General features: G+C 49.9%; 2 protein-coding genes across 2 annotated transcripts in view; one reads left to right on the forward strand and one right to left on the reverse strand.

Annotated features, from left to right (window-relative positions):
• Positions 1-6,307, forward strand: part of FIRRM (FIGNL1 interacting regulator of recombination and mitosis) — a 27,340-nt gene extending 21,033 nt beyond the window's left edge. Inside the window, exon 25 of the mRNA XM_083867468.1 lies at positions 6,195-6,307. Within this exon, the coding sequence (XP_083723594.1) occupies positions 6,195-6,267 (73 nt within the window). The 3' untranslated portion in view covers positions 6,268-6,307. The remainder of the gene's footprint in view (positions 1-6,194) is intronic.
• The window catches only part of SCYL3 (SCY1 like pseudokinase 3), a 15,384-nt gene extending 4,601 nt beyond the window's left edge, over positions 1-10,783 (reverse strand). The window contains exons 1-11 of the mRNA XM_083867467.1: positions 10,699-10,783; positions 7,286-7,560; positions 6,290-6,475; positions 5,526-5,639; positions 4,880-4,936; positions 4,110-4,212; positions 3,474-3,585; positions 3,037-3,114; positions 1,500-1,639; positions 1,025-1,212; positions 577-748 (exon numbers count right to left, since the gene is read on the reverse strand). Coding sequence (XP_083723593.1) covers positions 577-748; positions 1,025-1,212; positions 1,500-1,639; positions 3,037-3,114; positions 3,474-3,585; positions 4,110-4,212; positions 4,880-4,936; positions 5,526-5,639; positions 6,290-6,475; positions 7,286-7,450 — 1,315 coding nt within the window. The 5' untranslated portion in view covers positions 7,451-7,560; positions 10,699-10,783. The remainder of the gene's footprint in view (positions 1-576; positions 749-1,024; positions 1,213-1,499; positions 1,640-3,036; positions 3,115-3,473; positions 3,586-4,109; positions 4,213-4,879; positions 4,937-5,525; positions 5,640-6,289; positions 6,476-7,285; positions 7,561-10,698) is intronic.
• Between the last annotated feature and the right edge of the window lie 4,792 nt (positions 10,784-15,575).

Below are 15,575 nucleotides of genomic sequence, written 5' to 3' on the forward strand. Positions count from 1 at the left end.
AAATATTCTTAGTTTCAACATCCAGAGAAGCTTTCCCTTAGCACACTTGGTTCCAAGTTATTTAGCAGGTGCAGGGGCTACTGTCTTCACTTGCATTAGCTGAAAAGCCTCCAGAGAGCTGATAAAATAGGGAAGTTCGTATTCCTTTTCCAATCTATGAATAGAAATTGGGGGAAGAACATGAGATTTACTGGTTTTAAGAATAGGAAGGACAGAGGGAATATTAAATAAATAACTGCCTATATAAGTCCTTTAGAAAGGCAATATAGTTTTTCCACAAAAGACACACACACACTCTATCTCCTTTACCTACAGGAATTCTTAAATGAAGAAGAGGTTTCACTTTTTCCCAATATATTTGGTATATTTAAAATACTTTATATAAAAACTCTTCTTCTGATATCAATTCTCTATCTGCAAACAGCACCTAACTTAAAATCCAAGTTTGGCTGCAAATTAGCTTTTTTTTTCAATTAACCTGTCACCAGGAACAGATTAATAATCCAAGAAACTCTGCCTACACTGCTTGGACAGAACAGGCAAGCATCCCAAGAACACTCTGACTGTATCTTTTACCTTCTGGGGAGAGATCAGCAGTTTTCATGAAACTTGGTGCAGAGCTTTTGAAAATCTTGGTTCTTTCTCCACCTACAACCACTTCAGGGCCAAGCAGGGAGACGAGGACGGCCAGGCTGTGCAGGGTTATCGCCACGATGGAGTCACTGGTGTCCCGCAGGCCCAGCAACACCTGCACCAACCACACACTGATGTCAGCACAGCAGAGAATTCTGCTTTGCCACTGCTTTCCTCTTCAAGTGCTACTTTGGCAGCACATCTTGTTTCTAATCCCCTTTAGCTCTCAGTAGAGACTGGATGTTGTTTCACAGCATAAAATCAGCCTTCCCTTCCACTTGGCAGGGGGTTAGATAAGATTAGATGGTCCTTAAGGTCCATTCCAACCCAAACCATTCAGAGATTCTGTGAAATCCCATATCCCAGGATATCCCACCCACTGGTCTTTAACCTGTGGCAAGATGATGTTCTTCAGCTCCTCCTGAGAGAACAGCTCCGCGTAGGCGTGGATGTGAGACAGCAGCACCATCCGCACGTGCTCCTCGTGCACCTCAAACAGCTTCAGCAGCACAGGGATCACGTGGGCCTGGAACAGGGCTGGTGACAGCAGGCAGCTCATCTGGCTCTCCCCACTTTGCTCTAGGGAACAGAGGTGAGGATGGGAAAAGGCTGCTTCACCCACGAGAGGCAGCTCACCCAGAAGCCACTGAGTGCTGACACCAGGATCATTCCCAATTCTCCTGCCAGCATCAGCAGAGCAGTGCAAAGGAGGAAACACAGATAACTGTTCTTTCCAGTTCTGTCTGTTACAGTCTTTGTTCTGCTTAGGGAAACACCACTATTCCCTTGATTCAGTGAAACAACTGCTCTGAATTCATTCCAAACTTGCCAGGAATAATTGTGATGAGGAAGTATTTAAAGGTCACCTTTCTTTGGGCCCAGCAGATGAGGAAGAAAACTCTTGACAGCTACAGGTTCTGCAAACACGAGCTGATTGAGTAGGAGAGGCACCAGCCGTGATGCTATCAGCTCCTCTGACAAGCCAGCCACCCTGTCCAGCAGGAATCTGCATTCCAGGAGACAGCAATTAGTATCAAGGCACCCTTCCATGCATTTATGCCTGTTTCTCTTAACATCATTTCCCTCTTTTTGTGTCTGACTCATCCAGAGTCAGTGCCCCACTGCAGCCTCTCACTCTGCACTCTGACCTACAGAGAGAAGCCTCTGCTCCTGCCTGAGGCAAGGATAGCACAGACCAGGAGCCAGAACCACATCCTGTAAAACCCCACACCCGGATCATGGGCTGGCACAAGCACATCCAGCTGGCACAGGAAGCTGCTGGGGCACCAAACTGCCTCAGAGCTGGCATCCCTTGTGAAGAGCTACAGTTAAAACTGCAGCAGAGAGTTTTCCTCTCACTCCACACCCTGGTCCATCACAAGGATTTTCCTGCTGCTTTGGAAAAGACTGTTCTATCACACAAGGGAAGTTTTTCTTGCACAAAGGGAATCCCATTTTGAAACCACTTCCATCTAATGAAGCCAGCAGAGTACTGATTGGGTTTATCAGAGTTTGATTTTGTGCAACTGCTCTTGTCTGTCAGATTTTCATTTTTGAAGTATTAATTATCAGTTACTGCTTTTTCTCTACACTTGGAGGAGACCAAGAGAAGGGTGCACATGCTGTGAAGGCCCCTATGCCTGATAAAAAGGGCAACACTGCCCTATCTTTAAGCAAATGTTCATCCCCTCCCTCAGTAAACACTGCTGACACAGAGATAGTGAGAACCACTCTGAATGTTCCTGCTAAGGATCCCCATTCTCCTCTTACTTCCTTCACTTAAGCCTCAAACTAATGAAAAATAACTGATGTATAAAATAGCAGGAAAACAGCTCTGTGAGAACACCAAGGCACTTTTATATGGAAAAAGAAAAATTCAGCTTCTCCCCTTTTCAGGCCTAGATAATGCCATGATTACACAGATGATTTTCCTGACAGAAAAATTCTTGGGGACCACAACAGTGGAACTTACTGCAAGATGTTCCACTACTGCAGCCAAGACGTCCATTACAGGCAACAGCTTTACTCTTGGCACCACAGGATTAATTCACCCAACAAGTGTTATTGCAAACTCTCTAATTGGCAGCTGCACCACTCTGAGGCTGGGGAGCATCAGGATGATGCAGAGCCCAGCAGGGACTGCTCCTCCCAAACGCCAAACCAGCCACAAGGAATTGGGAAACAAGAGGTGAAGTGTCCTCTTTGACAGGACTCTTACTTTGACTGGAGTAGCCAAAGTGTTACAGAGTGAACAATGTTCTGCCAAAGCCACCAAATCTGCCACCTGAGGAAGTACCTCTGGCCAGGAGCCCTCCCAGGTTTATCCCCCTCCAAATCCGTTTGCAGAATTGTGCTTTATCATTCTGAAATTTGAAGCTTCCACATTACAGTTCCTTCACTTACTTGAAAAATTCAGTTTTCTCTTCCTCAGATTTTAGTGTTAAGGTCTTCAGAAAATTCACAACTTCCAGAAAATCATTCCTAAGCACAAAATCAAAAGCCGTCAAGTGTAATCCTTATTGATGCTTAAACCACCCACAGTGAAGAAAGAGACTACAACCCCACCACTCCTTTAGCAGAGAGAACGAGACAGAGGGACCAAGTCAAATGCTGGTGAATCAAGAGTGCCAGCAAGGAGGTGACACCTGAAGGCTGCTGCTCAGCACCTCCTTGGGAGGGCTGGTAACACCTTCTTCATTTAAGGTGTCTCTTTGTCAAAGATGCCTGCCAGGGGCAGGGATTAAGTCTGCACTCCCATCCCACCTTCACAAAACTGGTGCTTTGCAAGACAGAAAAAAACAGTATCAAGACCAAGAGAGGCCTGACATTCCTGTCCTTACCTGAAGAACTCGTGAGACAATAAGCTGGACAGTGGTGGGCGACACTTTGGGTCTGGATTCAGCAGTGTACAGTGCAAGGTTTGCTGAAAGCTGGAGAGAATATCTGCTGAAACTGAAATCCAGAGCACCTACAGTTAGATTTCTCTCCACACTGAACAAGATATGTTCAGGAGTCCTCCACCAACCCCAAAACTTATTTTTAGCTCTAACTGAAAGCAAAAGGACAAAAGGAAAGGGAAAATAGCCTTTCCATTTCTCTTCCTAACCTGCCTGGCTACTGAGCCTCCAAGGAGTGCTGCTATTCTCCCAAGAAACTTCCTCTGCTGCCTCTCTGCTAGAAGTGGCAGTCCCTGCTCAGCTGTGGCACCCATGACTCACGTGCCACATCCATAACCCTTGGTAGGACCAGAGCAAGTTTGGGAGTGCTCCTGTCACTCGGACTGGTGACCTCCAGCCACATCTGACCACGTCCCCACAGGAAAAGGGGAACACAAGAGAAGCCAAGGTCTGCTAACAAACATTGGCCACTGAGCCCACAGCACTCCTGCCAGCTGCAGTTAAAGGTGAAATGTTCAGCCACACAGGGAATGAACCACAGGGCCTGTCACCAGCAAAACAAACCAGTGTCATTCTCACCCTGATCATTGAGAACTGTCAGGAGATTCTCAACCGTTGTCCCAAAGGCGTAGGCGTCCCTTGCATGCCCGTAGCTGCTGGGCAGGATTTTGAAGTCTGCAGACTGAAAATGAAACAAAGAAACCAGCAAAGCAGGAGCTTATGAGGTGTTTTCCATAAGTCTTTATTCTCACCCCCCACCATATACACTCTCCAGTTCTTTTTATAGCACCAAAGCTCCACTGTGTACCCTACAATTAGAATATTGTGCTAAAAATTCCTCCACTAGGGAATTTATAACCCAAAGGAGCAACTCCATCATGATGAAACAACTCCCCAGTGAATGTAGGCAGTCAACAGCTTTGAGCATTTCTATGGAAACAGGCAGTAATTAGAGAGCAGAAGCATGCTCCTTCAGCACAAGCAGCTCCACGGATTCTCAACAGCTAGGAAGTGACTAACAGGTAGGGAAAAGGCTGTGTGAGACTTACACAACCATGGAACCACAGTGATCTGGGCAATCTCAGCAACTACTCTGACTTTTGAAAACTTTGATGATTTGGAAGCAACACAAAGTGTTTGAAAAGCAGTATTACCTGTGCCCAACACCATTCCCAAACCAGGGATGGGACAGAGTAGGGACAAAAGGAACAGAGGAAACCTCAGGTATTATTCAAGAGCCACTTCCATGCCATTTAGGCACGACAAAATGCAACATGAATGTAAAAACATTTCCTTTCCATCACGTTTTGCTGTGCTGCCAGCAGGAAGCTCCTGGAGCTGTCACTCACCATCTCCTCGCAGGGGATGCACGACTGGTCCCGCACCGACTTCACGTGAGTCAGGAACTGCAAGGACAAGAGAGGCCCTGAGCCTCCCCATGTCCCCTCAGTGCCCAGCAGCACAGCAGGCTGTGCCCACGAGCTGGTGGTGGCAGCAGCTGTGCCCCTGCCCCTTCTGCTGGAACCCAGGGCAGGCTGTGCCTGCTACTGCAATGACTCTGCACAGCAGACAGCAGAAATCAGAACAGGAATTGTTCTTTCTGCTACCAAGCAGTGAAAATGCCACCAGCACAAGCTAAGGAGGCATTTAAATTATTTTCCTTAAAGGACTTGTTTCGACCTGAATCTTCCTGCTCTTTTTTTATTTTTTTACCAATCCAGAAGGGCAAAGATTTCTCACTCTCCAGCCAGCAGTGTCCCTTAGAAAAGGAGCTGCATTTTGGCTAATGGAGAATTAATTTGTGGGGACATTTTAGTTTATACTTATGGTGTCCTTAGAGCAAAGATTCAGGACAGAGCTGGAAGTGAGCCAACACATTTAATAGCAAATCGAGCTAAGTGGAAGGACTTGGGCCTTCAGATCCATAGATGGCCAGATTCCATGGGCCAGGAATCCTCCCCTGAGCATCCAGGGTGCCCTTGGCTTGGCTCTTACCTCTGGGGTGGCTTCACTGAAGTTACAGACTGTTTCCATACCTCCCAGCTTCCAGTGCCCATCCTCACTCACAAACAGTGAGGACAGACAGACGTTGTTATGTGTTAGGTTTCCCTAAAACATAAAAACCAAAAGAAGGGTAACTGACTTGGGGGATAGATGAAGATGTAAGATCTTAATCAGCACTAATTAGGTGCTGCAGGGGCCTGAGGGAAAACTGCCAAAAAAGCCCACATTTCCTCTGGGATTTTGTAGGTGACCAGCAGGTGCCAGGCAGGAGGGACATGGTTTTAGAGCAGACAAAGCTCTAATTGTCACAGCCCCTGCAATGCAACTGTAAATCCAGGGAAGTTGTCCAACTGTGAGCACAAAACTCCAGAGCTACAGTCTGAGCTGGGATTTACCTGCAGTCCTGGGCAAACACACAGTGCCCAGACAGGGCAGCAGTGACACCAATCTCTGGCACGGGCCAACGGCTGTAAACAAACACCAAGGCCAAGCAATCCTATTTCCTTAAAGCAAGAAGCATGACAAGCAGATCCCTGAACTGAGAAATGCCTGTTCCCTCATTTCCACAACATTTTCAATTACCCTTTCTCCTCCAAAGCAGCCAATTTTAGCAGTTTCAGTGTACAAGAACTGTGGGACACGTGTATTTCTGTTTGGCAGGAGTCAGCAAGGAGTCACCCAGACAAGCTCAGGTACAACTGTCACAGTTCCTCCATCTCCCACCAGAGCCTGACAACGCTGCCAGGAGAACCTACCCTGTCATGGAGGAAGATGAGTGCCAGCAACACATCGTAGATCCCTGCACAGATTTCTGCAGCAGAGAGTGTCTCCAGGACCATCTCCAAGGGCTTCACCCGCTCTGTAACCAGGTGGATCCCGTTTGCTTCCACAGTGCAGGAGAGGAAGCGCAGAAGGCAAGGATGGCGCAAGGTTTTCAGGTGCTTCCGGGAAAAAAGGTGTCTGTTAGACCTCCTCTGAGGCATCTCCTCCACATGCAGAGCTTAGTCCTGCCCCCTTAGCCATGTTTTCTCATGGAATTCACACAGCCCATCTCTGCTCCTCACCCAACAAACCTCCTCACTCAGACTGCAGAACTTTTTATAATACACTGAAACAGAATCATAGAATGGTCTGGGTTGGAAGGACCTTAAAGATCATCTTGTTCCATCCCCCTGTTAAGGGCAGGGACACCTTCGAGTATATCCCAGGTTGCTCCAAGCCCTGCCCAGCCTGGCCTTGACACTTCCAGGGATCCAGGGGCAGCCGCAGCTTATCTGGGCAACTTCTCCCGGGGCCTCACCACCCTCACAGGGAAGAATTTCTTCCTGATATCCAATCCAAACCTACTCTCTCTCAGTTTGAAGCTATTTCCCCTTGTCCTGTCACTACATGTTCTTGTCTCTCCATCTGTCTTGTAAGCTCCTTGCTGGCACTGGATGGAGAAAATCTTACACAGAATAAATGTCTTACTCATAATAAATATGGTATTTTGGGTGGGATTCACCCAAGAAAGACCCTGACTTGCATCTGCAGGAGGAGGCAGCACCCTCAAAGGCAGGCAGGCACTGCTGTCCTCATCAGTCAGCACACACTGAATCTGCAGCTGCCAACCCCTTCCTGCCCCATGGCCAGGTTGTCTCCCACCTTTTCTCCTGCTCTCACTCCCAAGGGTTTGACCCCTGTAAAGTGATTCCCACCCTGCCAACAAAAGGAGGAACACTGTGCAGTGTGTCCCAAGCACGGTGCAGTACCTTGGCAGCTTTGTTGACCTTCTCCTCGTTCTCCCTCTTGTACACGAACACAGAGGCGAGTTTTCCATCCTGGAGCACAGCCGGGTGGATGGTGTGACCGCTGGGCAGCGTGAAGGGCGGCTCCTCCAGGGTGTAGTTCTTCAAAGCACTGTTCTCCGAGCCCATCCCTTGCAGAGGTGCCCTCCCCACCACAAACAGCCTCTGGGGGAAGGAGGATTTTCTTTGGACAGGTTTCGTTCCAGCGGGCGCTGTCCAGTTCACATTCAGAGCATTTTCTGCAAAGCACAGAACAGCCATGAAGAACCTCCTCCTGCCAGTATCCTTGCCTTGAGTTTAAGGACAAGAACAAAATCCCCAAAGTTTACTTTGTAAAGGAAACCCAGTGTCCACAAAAGGGTTTGGACCAACAGCTGAGCAGCTCTCAGCAGTGGGGCTTGGACTGCACTGCATCACCACCAGCTGTGACACAGTGCAGCACCCACAGCCCATCCCTGACCCGACTGCCAAGCTGAGATCCACCAAAAGCAGGATCCACCAACACCCCCAGCCACACAGACACCCATTCCAAGGGTTTAACTGGCATTAAGCACAGTCAGCAGTTAGGAAGTGTGACTGCCACTCCACAAGGAGCCTCTGGCTTTCTTAAAAACACCATTCCTCAATTCTCCAAGCCAGAAAAGAATTCAGTGAAGGAGGAAGGATTACGAGCTGAATTTCAGGTTATCTATAGGCAGGTACCCTCCTCCAGCAGTATGTTTTCCCCCTTGATCACCTTCTTTCCATGTGACAAATACTCCTTCTGCCTGCCAACCCTTCCTTCCTCCCACAGCCTGTCAGGAAGAGGCTGACACAGATTTCTGTGCTGTTTCCTCACATACAGAACCAGTAAAACAAACACACTGATTGCAGAGGCTCTTTTGGAAAACACTGACCCAGCACATGCTCTATCATCAGGCTTGTTGATCACAGGCCACGGGTGAGACCTGAACCTGCCTGCACACAGAAGTCAGCAAACCTTCACCCAGAATCAGAAGGAAAGAGCAAATCCCTGTTTTCAGGAAAAGTGGAGGGAAATTGCCCACCCCCAAGCTTTTTTTTTTTTTTTTTTTTCAACTGGAGAATTGGTTAGTTGTGGCTGTTTCCAGCTATGACCTGAGGATTCAGGAAGACAACACAGGAGTCTCCCAGCTTCCCAGCAGAGCTGTTCCACCAAACCTGCTGCTCTGTGTCTCCAGTTAGGTCTCCCACAAGCCCTGAGGTCAGAACTGCTCAGGGCCTTTGGAAAAAGACCTGGTTACAGTTTCCTGGCTCCTTTAACCCTCCAGAGGGTACAAGAACCCCTGCAGCCTGAAATGGGGTGGGGGGGGGGGGGGGGGAGAAGAGGGGCTTTTAATTGAGCTTCTGTGTCCTGATCCACCTAAAATCTAAACTGAATTAACTACAGAACTTGCAGCTTCTTCATTCTCTCCTCTCTGGTATCAGGCATGGATCGGCACCTTTTCAGCAATGATTCTTTAAATGAGATCTTTAAGACATAAAGGTAAAGTTATGGAAGTCTAAACTGCAGCTTCCCAGCACTACACAGAGGGGTTGACAGGTGAAGAGAGAACAATGCAGCAATAGCACACATCTCTAAACTGGATATTTTTTTTTTTTTTTTTTTTTTTTTTTTTTTTTTTTTTTTTTTTTTTTTGTGAGCTCTTTGGCACAAAAGCATTCATGCTGCCCCCAGACAGAATATTCTCCTCTCCAGCCAGATCCTGGGAGCTCTGCCCTGGCTGCCCCAGGTTATCCCTCCCCACCTGTGTGCAAGGCACCAGCTGCTGCTCCTGGGCACAGCCAATGCCTTTCTCTGTATTCTGCTTGTCCCAGCTGGGCCTCATTTAGTTGTTCTGCCTCAATGATTTCTCACTCAGATTTCACTCAGGACACCTGAAAGTACCTGGGCTGACCTGCTGCCTCAGGTTCCTCCAAACGCACTTGGGACATATTTGGGTTCAGAGACACACACAGCTAGAGCAGTCATAGAATGGTCTGTGTCAGAAGAGGCTCAGCTCATCTCCCCTGCCATGGGCAGGGACACCTTCCACTATCCCAGGCTGCTCCAAGCCCCATCCAGCCTGGCCTTAAACACTTCCAGGGATGGGGCATCCACAGCTTCCCTGGGCACCCTGTGCCAGGGCCTCCTCACCCTCACAGGGTTTTCTCCACACACCTCAACTAATTTTCCCCATGTTTAATTTGCAGCCATTCCGCCCTTGTCCTGTCACATTTCCTGATGAAGAGTCCCTCTCCAGCTTCCCTGTAGCCCCTAGAGATCCTGGAAGGCTGCTAGGAGGTCTTCATGCAACCTTGTCCAGGCAGAACAACCCCAACCCTACCAGCCACAGGGGAGGTGCCCTAGTCCCCTTATCAACTTCATGGCCTCCTCTGGACTTGCCCCAGCAGTTCCACGTCCTTCTCATGCCGAGTATTGTAACACCAGCGTCATCCTCATGTGATGTACCTGAGATCTGCCTACAACAGCCGGCTGCAAACACTCCTCTCTCCAGGGAAGCTCCTCTCAGGAGGCGCCCAGCAACTCCCAGTGTCAAACATGGGCCAGCCTGCGGCACCCCGAGCTTCCTAGTTCTTTTATGGCTACTGAAACGCCAGCTGGCAAAAGCATCTGCAAAGGTCTGTGCCCAGGTGTGGCTCTCCAGAGCCAAAACAAACCATTACGCAACTCTCAGTTAAGAGCATTAACCTTTTGTGTCTCATTTTCAATGAATTGTAAAACATGACCGTCAGATGTAACACACAGAGGGACAGAGAGGATCTCGGCAGGGAAAGGCAGTGGGATTGGTAGTTAAGGACAATGTGGATTTGCTGCCAGAAAGGGGTGGAATTTCCATTTAGCTTCCTCGTGGAGTGAATGACAGCCGTATTCACCTGACACACACACCGAGCCCCGGGAGCCCTGCCCGCCACCTCCGCCGCCAGCAGAGCCTGCTGGAAGTGCTCTCGGCGGTGCCGGGGGCTTTGCTCCCAAAGGCAGAGGTCTCCCAACGTGACACCTTCCGATGCCCCCCCGGCACCCTGCCCCAGCAGACCCTCGCAGGCAGCCGGGCCATCAGCAGCCAACTTGGGAAGGAAGGGGGTTCTACCGCACTCCCTCAAGGCCGGTCCGACCCTGGGCACAGGGCAGAGCCCCGGCTCCCCGGGAACACCGGGTATGGCGGGCTGCGGGAGCGGCACAGGCAGAGCCGCCACTGCGGGGCTGTCCCCGGGAGCTCAGCCCCGCACACGCCGCCGCGGGCACTCCCTGCCCCGGGGGGCGGCAGCGGCTCCGCGTCCCAGCGGGGCTGGCGGGGCCCGGCCCGCCCGTCACACCCCACGGCGACCCCCGACAACATCCTCGCCCCGCGGCCCACCTGTCCCCGCCGGGCCGGGGGTGCCGGTGCCGCTGGGCCCCGCCGGCCGCTCCGTCTGTCGGTCCGTCCGTCCGTCTGTCCGTCCTTCCGCCCGCCCGGCAGCGCCGCCCGCCTCGCGCGCCCCCTGCCGGCCGGCGGCCGCAGCGCCCTCACCGCCCGGGGCGCGGCCCGCGAAGCGCCGGCCGCCATTTCGGGTGAGGGCGTGTGTCCCTCCAGGTGCCCTTGGGATCAGGGACTCGTGGAGTCGGCAGCGTTGGAAGAAACCTGTCAGATCATCCAGTCCACTCGTGCACCCAGCAGTGCCACTGGAACCGCTAAACCGCATCACCCAGCGCCGGGCCCGGGCGCCTCCGAAACACGGCCGGGGACGGTGACTCCAGCACCTCCCTGGCAGCCCGTCCCAGTGCCTGACCGCCCTGACAGTGATTTATTGTTTCTCTCTAATACCTAATCTGAATGTCCCCGGTCTCGGCTGGGCCATCTCCTCTCGTCCTCCCGGCAGAAGAGGCCGAGCCCCGCTGGCCGCAGCTCCTGTCGGTGTCTGCGGACAGCGCTGAGCGCCCTGAGCCTCCTCCGGGCCCGGCACCTCCCGCTCCCGCAGCCGCTCCTCAGGGATGTTCTGTGGACTCTTCACGAGACTCGTTGCCCTTGGCTGGACACGCTGCCGCCCCACAAAACCCTTTTTTAAAGACACTTTTAAATACCGCTGCCGTCCCCTTGTCCCGCTCAGGCCCGCCCGGGGCCGCCGGCCCGGTGGTCTGACACTCCCGCGTGAGGGGATCCATTTAATGCCATTAAAACTAATTGCTCTCCGTGCCGCGGCCTAAAGTGACTCCGGGGAGAGATTTCACGGGAGTGTTTTGGACGGCGGAGCGAAGGTTGAAAGGAGCGGCTCCAGAGCGGTGGGAGGTCTGGGCTTTTCACACGCTATTTTCATATCGCCGGTGTTATTCCAGTTTCCTGCGGCGCCAGGACGTGAGGATGTGGTTTGCTCAGCCCCTGCGAACAGCAGCACAGCCCGGCCCCGTGGCCTCGTCTAGACGCAGGTTTAATGGCCAGGGCAGAGTGTTTATCACAGGTGGTCTGAGCTCTGCAAGTGCCTTGGCTTTCTTTAGTAACTCAACTCCACCAGTTTAACCTGCACTGAGTTTTGTGCTGCCAAATCCAGCACGAGCTGTGCAGAATGTTTTCTTCAGCAATACGCTTTGCCCACTCCATTCCTAGGGAAGCCTTCCAGTGCTTCCAAGCACGGATGATCGCAGACACACAGGTCTGCTGGACAGTGCCAGAGTCTCTTCAGCACAGCTAAAGCTCTGCTTCCTGGATAGCAAAAGGGATTCCCTCAGATCCACACCCAAATTCTGCTCAGCTGAGCCTCACCAAATGTTCAGGAGAGTGAGGAGAGAGGATTTCGCCTATGACTGTGCATGGGGAGGGCTGTAAGGTGGCACATCGGGGTTAACGTGCGGACACAGTGCTAGGAGGAGTCTGCTCCTCTGGCAGGATATATTGGTAGATGGATGATCTTTTTTAGAAAAAAGAAGAAATATGATGGGAGGAGCAGGGTGCAGGAAAGTAAAATGGGTCATGGATAGCATGACATATGTAGTACATCACACATTACAGGGTAATATAATGCACACAGGAACAGAAACTAACTAGAGTTCAGGTACACCATCTCTATCTGTCAAAGGCAGGAAAGATCCAGAGTCTTTGGCCCAAACAGGACAGACACACAAAAAGATCCTGGCCCCAAAGTGCCAACTAAAGGGAACTATGAACATTAGTCACCAGTTTATTCAAGGGGCCAAGCATGGGTTTGTATGTTTGTGTGTGTTTGTGGCAAGGCAAAGGCAGAAGGTCAGAAGACATGAGTAACTGGAGGTAAAGATAAAAACTTCTTAATAAGCAACAACTGATTTCTACTCACAGTCCTCGGCTCGAGCTTCAGGCTGTGGTGTGATTCATGCGGCTGCCAGGAAGAAAAAGCAAACTTTGGCTGTTCTACTTCATTTCTGGTGTGTTTCCTTTGCTGGGCTGTCTCTGTGCGCAGCATTCCCTTTACCTGCTTTTCCCTGGCCATTCCATCATTTCACACAGGCTGAAGAGGCACCGAGGGGCGTGCCCTGCTCAGGGCCCTGTCACCGACTGCTGCTCAAACACCCCAGCTGGGCTTCTGTCCCAAACTTCACCCTTTGTCTTTCCTAAGCACAGCCAATGTGTTCTCCTCCAGAGAACAACCCAGGACCTGATCAGGGAGGTGTGAACCCCTCTCCTTGTCTTTCAAGGGCAGAGGGAAGAGCTGGAACCAGCAGGATTACAGAGCTCCTAGCAAATGCCTCATTAGGATTGCAACTGTTTCTTTAAGTCAGGTGGGCAAGAAAAGATTGGCACAGTGGAGAGAGAGAAAGCTTGTGACTGAAGAGGGGAATGGAGCAAAAATCATTTCAATGGAGTAGAGCATGACAGGTGTAAGAGGTCAGCTGGGGAGCACTTAGAATCCCAGAATGGGCTGGGCTGGAAGGGATCTTAAAGCTCATCTCATTTCCACCCTGGGCAGGATCACCTCCCTCTATCCCAGGGTGCTCCAAGCCCTATCCAGCCTGGCCTTGAACACCCCCAAGGGATGGGGCAGCCTCAGCTCCAGTCTATCCAGCACTGTGCAGGTTCTCAGTAGTGCAGAGATGTTCCCCAGCTCAGCCTTTTCCAGGCCAGGAGCCTTTGGGAAAGGCACAGGGAACAAAGGCTGCGGGGGTGCTCCTTCTCCAGTGACATCCTGCATGGCCATGTGAATTACAACTACAGCACAGCAGCTTTTTGCTTCCAATGATGTTTCTCAATTTCTTAATAAGCAGAAGTGGGTTTCCTTGATTTTAGGGGGCAGGGACCCCAGCATATTTTTTCCAGCTCTGGAAAAGTCCATGTTTTTATTCAAGTGGGTGTCCAGACCAACTGGCTGCAAATACCACCTTGTGACTATGAAACACCTGCAGGGGAGTGCAGTCTTCCCGTCTGTGCAGCTCCAACACATCTCTTGGCACCTCAGAGCTCTTTCAGAAGAAAACCCCAAAACCTTAACCTGGAGGGGAAAATGAGCAGATCACAGGAGCTTCAAGGGTGACATGAATTGCAGCAGGAAGGCAGCTTTGTGCATTTCATGGTTTTTGAGGATGGTCACAGAGGGAATGGAGGCTGACACCTTTCTCAGCCTCTGGCCATGGTGAGTGGATAGCTGAGCTTACCAGTGCTGCACTGCAGGAATTCCATTAAAGAACCTGCCAGAGGGGCCCAGAATCTCTTGTATCTAAACAGAGCTTGTCCTGCTTATTCCAGAGGAAGATACATCTTGTTCCTCTTTCATTTAATCCAGAGTGGATAAAATTAAACAGAATCATGGCAGTCTGATTTCAGAATGAAATGCACATGTTAAACTGTTAGCAGACAGCTCCACAACCCCCTGGATATTTGAGAGACCTTGAATCAGGTCCTCCATGAGCTCGCAGGGAGAATAATATTTGTTTACTTTTGCTTTCACCCACGCTGCTGCCCTGGAAAGCTCCTAAATACTGGTGTAGTACAAATAATAACTGAGCACAAGATCTTAAGCGGCTACATGGAGCAGATTGCTCCTAGAAATGAGCCCGGCCCTCTGCACAAAGCCTCTCTAATAGCTACCAGACGTAGGAGCTTCTCACCCATTGCTTATTTCATTGTGCTATTAACTTTACAGCCTAATTGAATCTAAAACACTTGCCTAACCAAACTCATTAATTAATTAGCAGCAGGCTGGGAAAGAGGATACTCCTAGGATGGCTCGGGATTGCTGCTGGAGGAAAAGAAGAGCTCTACAAAGCCAGGGAGAGAAACCAGGAAAGAGAGGACAAAAGAGAGGACAAAATAAAGCGGATCCCTCCTCGCCCTGTTTTGCGCACAATACCCAGGGACTGAATCCATAAAATACAGATAACTAAACAGGTCAGACTCTCCCATCTTCCTCTGACGCCCACAGGAAATGTGATATAGTTTGAAAAGTCTGTGTGCTCCTATCTTTTCTCCCCATTTCTGGCTCAGGAACTGTAATTAAAGGGAAAATCAGCCTCTCTCCTGCCTTGAAAGTGCAGTGGCACAGCTGGTTTTCATCTTAGCAAGCAGGCTCTGTCCTCAGGCTACTAAGTGCTGAGTAATTTTTACCAAGCTCTGTTTGCAGATAAATGATGTTCTTCTCTTAGCTGCTGCCAGGCAAAGCTACAAATACTTGATCTTTTATTCTTTTCCCATAAACTCCTAACATTGAATACTAAAAATGCAGCCAGAGATTTTTCCACTGCCATTTATTCTCAGCATGGTCACAACTGTATTACAATTACAGACACTCACCCTTCGCTGGAGCTCCACTGCAGCTCCTCATTAACCTGAAGCTTCCAATTAAAGGCTCCTTCAGTTTCATTGATAGTTTGCATATACTCCAAGGACCCACTTCATTTTGTTTTTCCCCCCAAAACACGTTCCATGAGAAGGGCAACTGCTTTAAATAACTTCACACTAATTTCTGGAAAAGCCTGACGAGCTAGTGCCAGTCTCAGAAGAAAAGCCTGAGTGTGCAGCTTGGGGAATTTCTCTCACAGCTATTAAATATAAAAAATATCTGAAAGCTTTTGACTAAATGTGGCACAATCTCTGGGCAAATCCACTGTGGGCTCAGAACAAAGGAAAGAATCTGGAAAGGTACAACACTGGAAACCTGTTAATGTAGTTCAAGTTTTCTGCCATGTTTCTTAGTGAGAGATTTTACCTATTCTAAGAAACTATGTAAGAATTAGTTAAAAGTGGTAAAGAAAATAATTTTTAAAATACTACTTAATCTTGGCAACGCTGTT

This window comes from Zosterops lateralis (genome assembly GCF_965231275.1).
Source record: "Zosterops lateralis genome assembly, chromosome: 9".
Classification (NCBI taxonomy): Eukaryota; Metazoa; Chordata; class Aves; order Passeriformes; family Zosteropidae; genus Zosterops; species Zosterops lateralis.